Here is a 6244-nt window from a genome sequence, read left to right on the forward strand (position 1 = left end):
AGTTTATGAAGTACTTTCCCCATAGTTATCTACATTTGAACATAAACATGCCTGTGAGTTATGCAGTGTTGCCCATTTTGTATGTAGAAGTTTAAATATCTAACTCAATCTCAACCCTGTTAAGTCATTAAAATAAGATTCATATGCAGGTCTTTAATTCCAAAATTTTCCATGAGACACCAGCCTTATTTATTTCTTTTCTAATTTATATATACATTTCATCATGTTTTGCACACTAAATATGGGTAGGGTTGTCCTTGAACTTTGGCCCATGTTTACACAATGGGTATTAAGATCAAACCTATCATCTTGGCCCATATGATCAAAAATATCTAGCTATGGCAGATCATTAAGATGTTCATTCTCTTAAGAAGTTATTCTTATGGTTCTTTAATTCAAGAGATTCTCTTCTCTCTGACTCTCTGCAGACTAATAATCTTCACATTTGTTAATGGAAACAGACAACCAGACATGGGTGAGAGAGTTTATTCTCCTCGGCCTGTCCAGTGACTGGGACACACGGGTGTCCCTCTTCGTCCTCTTCTTGATCACATACACGGTGACAGTGCTGGGGAACTTCCTCATCATTCTTCTCATCAGACTGGACAGCCGACTCCACACTCCCATGTACTTCTTTCTCACCAACCTCTCCATCGTTGATGTCTCCTATGCCACAAGCATCGTTCCTCAGATGCTGGCGCATTTCCTTGCAGCGCATAAAGCAATCCCATTTGTGAGCTGTGCAGCCCAGTTATTTTTCTCCCTGGGCTTGGGTGGGATTGAGTTTGTTCTACTGGCAGTGATGGCCTATGACCGCTATGTGGCTGTGTGTAACCCTCTGAGATACTCAGTCATCATGCATGGAGGCCTCTGTATTAGGTTGGCCATCACATCCTGGGTCAGTGGTTCTGTCAACTCTCTCATGCAGACTGTAATCACCTTTCAGCTGCCCATGTGCACAAACAAATATATTGATCACATATCCTGTGAACTCCTAGCTGTGGTCAGACTGGCTTGTGTGGACACGTCCTCCAATGAGATCGCAATCATGGTTTCTAGCATTGTTCTGCTGATGACACCTTTCTGCCTGGTTCTCCTGTCCTACATCCAGATCATCTCCACCATCCTAAAGATCCAGTCCACAGAGGGAAGAAAGAAAGCCTTCCACACTTGTGCCTCTCACCTCACAGTGGTTGTCCTGTGCTATGGCATGACCGTTTTCACTTACATCCAGCCTCACTCCAGCCCCTCTGTTCTTCAGGAGAAGTTAATTTCTGTCTTTTATGCCATTTTAATGCCCATGCTGAACCCCATGATTTATAGTGTAAGGAATAAGGAGGTGAAGGGGGCCTGGCAGAAACTACTAGGGCAATTATCTGTGTTAACTTCAAAACTGGCAACTTGATGAATCCTGAGCATCACTTAGAGAGAGTAACTTTGCCTGTGTTTTCTCCCACTTAACTCAGATATGGCAGGCATTACCTGCATTGCCTTGGCAACCAGGAAGGAGATGACGGTACATGTACTGGTGATGCTGTGTAGGAGGCTGGAGGTTGGGTTGGGGTGTGGGTATATTTTTATGTCAAAGCAGCATGTTCAGTGGAGTTGAGCACAGCTGTAATTGGACTTCCCACCCTTACTCAATCTCCATTCATACGGCCTGAGAGTGCTCTTTACTGTTTTGATTTGTTACACATTGTTTGTAATTATGGACCTACTCATGGATCTTACTTTGGACCACTGGTTCTTACTCATCCAAATTTTGTATGAAGTTACCATGTTTCCACTGGGGGGAAAAGCATTTTCACATTTTATTATTTTTTTTTAATTTTATTTTTTCAGTGTTCCAAGATTCATTGTTTATGCACCACACCCAGTGCCCCATGCAATACGTGCTCTCCTTAATACCCACCAGCAGGCTAATCCATTCCCTACCCCCTCCCTTCCAAAACCCTCAGTTTGTTTCTCAGAGTCCACAGTCTCTTATGGTTCATCTCACCCTCAGATTTCCCCCAATTCGCTTTTCCTTTCCTTCTCCTTATGTCCTCCATGTTATTCCTTATGCTTCACAAGTAAGTGAAACCATATGATAATTGACTTTCTCTGCTTGACTTATTTCACTCAGCATAATCTCCTCCAGTCCTGTCCATGTTGATATAAAAGTTGGGTATTCATCCTTTCTGATGGCTGAGTAATATTCCATTGTATATAAGGACCATATCTTCTTTATCCATTCGTCTGTTGAAGGGCATCTTGGCTCTTTCCATGTGTACCCCAATGTTGATAGCACAAAGCCCACAATCACATTTTCACATTTTAGACTCAAACACTGCACAGCATATGTATCCACATCCGGTAACTGTGTGAGTCCCTGTTCTGAGGAAAGAGATGCTATCAAGGCTGCTAAGATGTCCTTTTGCTGGACCTGCTGCCTGTGCACATAACATCTTGTCTGAGTGTGGGAGGTACCTCAGGAGAGGAGCATCAACTGAACATCTTGCTTTATAGTGATAGGAATATAACTAAAAGTGTTTGTACAAGGCAAAGCCATGGAAAAGCCACATCTGGGGCACTACAAACAGTTTGAGAGGAATTAATTGCATATATAAGGAGTACCACTTAAATGTTAAAACCATCCCATTTCTGAAATAAGTATTAACTCTTTTCCTAGACTTTATATGCAGAATAACACATAAATTTTTACATAATGTATAAAATGTAAAAGAAGTAGTGAATCTTAGAAAGTACAGATTCCTAAGCCAAAGCCAAGGAAAGATAAGACAACTTTATATGCATTAGATGAATCAGGGTAGCTATGCACTGTCTCCTAATCTCTATATTGAACACCTTCTCCCATCTCTCCTCCCAGGTACAACAGGACCCTAGTTGGTCCTTGTACCCTAGTGAGGTGGAGTAGTTAGAGTAAGACTTGGGGGGTGATTGCAGAAGTCTTCCTGTATGAAAGAACCAGAAAAGATTTAGCTGGAGACCAGAAAAGTGGTACCAGTTATTGAAATGACGACAACCCAAAAGAGGACAGCCAGTGAAAAATACAGAGCTGGACGGGAGCACAAGAGTTCAAAAATTCCCTAAAGCCAGGATGGCAGGGCAGAGAAGAAGAGGAAATAGTGACAATGTAACAGGCAGGTAAAGAGGGTCAGAAAACAGAGGGCACTGAATGCCAAATTATATTTTAACTTTATTTGATATCAATGTGTAACAAGCAAGGATTTTTAAGCAGGGATGTGACTTGATAAAATTTACATTTTAGAATTACTACTCTTGCCAATGATTCAGAGGAAGAAAAGGTTAGAGGACAGGAGACCAGCTGGCTGGCTGCTCCAGTGACACTATTGAGACATTAGAGGAATCTGAATGAAAGAGAAAAGTTAAGCCAAGTCACATGATTTAAAAGAGATTTCAGGGGCGCCTGGGTGGCTCCGTGGGTTAAAGCCTCTGCTTTCGGCTCAGGTCATGATCCCAGGGTCCTGGGTTCAAGCCCCACGTAGGGCTCTCTGCTCTGCGGGGAGCCTGCTCCTCATTCTTTCTCTGCCTGCCTCTCTGCCTACTTGTGATCTCTGTCTGTCAAATAAATAAATAAAATGTAAAAAAAAAAAAATTAAAATAAATAAGAGAGATTTCAGAGGGACATTGGACTTCTGTTGGATGGGAGTTCCAGGTATGGACTGCATACCCCCTCTAAAACCTCATTATCCTGGGATAAATGTTATGTAAATCATGGAGTAAAGTGTAAATTTTACCACCATGAACAACTATATGTAAAATGGTAGGAGAGGGGCACCTGGGTGGCTCAGTGCTTTAAGCCTCTAAGCCTTTGGCTCAGGTCATGATCTCAGGGTCCTGGGATCGAGGCCCACATCCAGCTCTCTACTCAGCTGGGAGCCTGCTTTCCCCTCTCTCTCTGCCTGCCTTTCTGCCTACTTGTGATCTCTCTATCTGTGTCAAATAAATAAATAAAATCTTTTTTTAAAATGGTAGGAGAAAGAGATGAAAGAAGCAGAAAATCACTAAAAAAATCAAATGTACCCATGACACACAAAGAAGGAAAGTGTGAAGATGCTGTACACTCATTTCTGCATCCGGTGGACATGTTCTGACACTTCTTCATTGTTCATCGCAGCATCACATTGCTGGCCATCTCCCATGCCTTTGCAGTCGCCCCTTCTTCCCCCATCTCCAACGTCAGCAGCCCAGGTGACCTCTCTGGTCCTGCTCCTCTGCTTCCACGCTCACTGATTTTTTTCTCAGCTCAACCAAGTCAACTCTTAAGTAAACTTCATTTCTGTTCCTGTGTTCTTCATATCCAGCCTGTTTACTTAATCCCTCTATGCAGCGTTCGATCTTTATGGAAATTCTCATGCACTTATGACCCTGTCCATCTCTTCTCCTAGATCCTTAAACTTATTTGTGAAAGTCATTTAAAACCCCTGTGTGATTGTTCGTATAACCAAGTACATCTGAATCTGGTTCTGTTAATTCCTTTGTTCAACGACACTGACATTATTTTGCCTTTTCCTCTGACCTTTCGTTTGGACGGGCAACTGAGTATTTTGAGTGTAGAATAATAAACTAAGATACGTAGCATTATGCCTTGAAATGGGCATATCTCTTCTGTCCATGTTGTGGTCTTGCTTGGTGAGGAGAGTGTGGGAGTCAATGCACTCAGGGGTTGAGTGGAGCTTGAGTTTTGTTTTGCTGTGATCATCCCCCTCTACCAACAAATTAAGTTTCTGTATCAGGACTTGTGCTTAGTGCGGGTGTCCAGGGCTTGGAGGGCTTTTCCCAGTGTCGCTGAACCACCCTGAGTTGTAGGTTCTGCTGTGACGCTGCATGTAGAGAGAACATCTGTGCATAGGCTGCTCCTGCCCCCTGGTCCACAGCTGTGACTTGTTCCTCAATCCTGCTGGCCCGGGGGGGTGGGGGGGGGGGGCTTTGTGCCTTTGTGCTGGCTCTTTCTCAGTCTCAGGCACATCCTTCGCCCCTGTGTCTCAGGGTTGGGGTCTCCTTAGTGTTCTTTCCACCTCTGCAGCCTGAGGAGATGGCCCACTGAACAGAGTGGTTTCCTGTCCCAAGGACCCTCGAGAAAGAGTGTTTTGTTTTGTTTTCTGTTCTCTTCCCTTGGTAATGAGTCTCCACCTGTCTCTGAGGGAAGCAGTTTGCTGCCCTTCCCCCAGTGGCTCGGGCTTTTGTTCCAGGATGCAGGCAGAGCCTGTGCCCAGAGCATGCCTTCTCCTGCTGCACAGCTGTGGTGCCTTCACCAGACCTGCACCACGAAGGAGCCTTTCTCTGCTCTCCACTTTTCCCTGAACATCCTTGCGGTGCTGTCCCAAGTGTGTGGAGAAAATCTTGAGGAGTGGCGGGCGCTCCTCTTTTTGCTGTGGCTCTCAGCCATTCTATGCTTCTAGTAACCCACCCTCAAACTTTAGCCATTTGTTAAGGCCATTCTCATGGGCTTGTTTGCTGGTCTTGTTTACCACCAGGCTCTGGCCGGGTGGGTAAGAGCGCACATCCTCTCTCTCCATGGATGTGCCGATCTGCCCTGAGATTTCGTGCTTTGGGGTTGCCTGTAATCTCAGCTCTCTGATGATTCTGAGAATAGCTATGATTCCGTGGTTTAACCTTTGTTGTTTTAGGAGGAAAGCGTTGTTCTTTCCAGGTTTTTACAGCCTAAATGGAAGCTGGAACATGCTCAAATACTTTATATCTTTTCCTTTAAGGGAGACTGTGTTCTTTAGAGCAGTTTTAGATTCATAGCACAGTTGAGCGGGAAGTACCGAGAGTTCCCATATATTCCCTGTCCCCCTCCCTGCTTTGCCCCAGAAGCATCCCATACCAGGGCACTACATTTTCACTTACCTTTATTTATTTTTTTAAATTTTATTTTATTAACATATAATGTATTATTTGCTTCAGGAATACAAGTCTGTGAATCATCAGTCTTACACAATTCATAGAACTCACCATAGCACGTGACCTCCCCAATGTCCATACCCCAGGCACCGCATCCCTCCTACCTCTATCCCCTCCAGCAACCCTCAGTTTCTTCCCTGAGATTAAGAGTCTCTTATGGTTTGTCTCCCTCCCCAGTCCCATCTTATTTCATTTTTTTTCCTCCATTCCCCCAAGACCCCCAGCCCTGCCTCTCAAATTCCTCATATTAGAGAGATATTATGAAAATTGTCTTTCTCTGATTGACTTAATCTGCTGAGCATAATACCATCTA

At 44.0% G+C, this 6244-nt stretch overlaps 1 protein-coding gene across 1 annotated transcript; it reads left to right on the forward strand.

Moving 5' to 3' along the window:
* Nucleotides 1–451: 451 nt before the first annotated feature.
* Nucleotides 452–1405, forward strand: LOC308352062 (olfactory receptor-like protein OLF3; the record flags this gene model as incomplete). The annotated part of the gene is made up of 1 exon (XM_080818111.1): nucleotides 452–1405. One exon carries the CDS (start codon nucleotides 452–454, stop codon nucleotides 1403–1405), a length of 954 nt encoding a protein of 317 aa, XP_080674237.1.
* Nucleotides 1406–6244: the final 4839 nt, after the last annotated feature.

The sequence above is a fragment of the Martes martes genome, assembly GCF_963455335.1.
Source record: "Martes martes genome assembly, chromosome: 11".
Taxonomy (NCBI): domain Eukaryota; kingdom Metazoa; phylum Chordata; class Mammalia; order Carnivora; family Mustelidae; genus Martes; species Martes martes.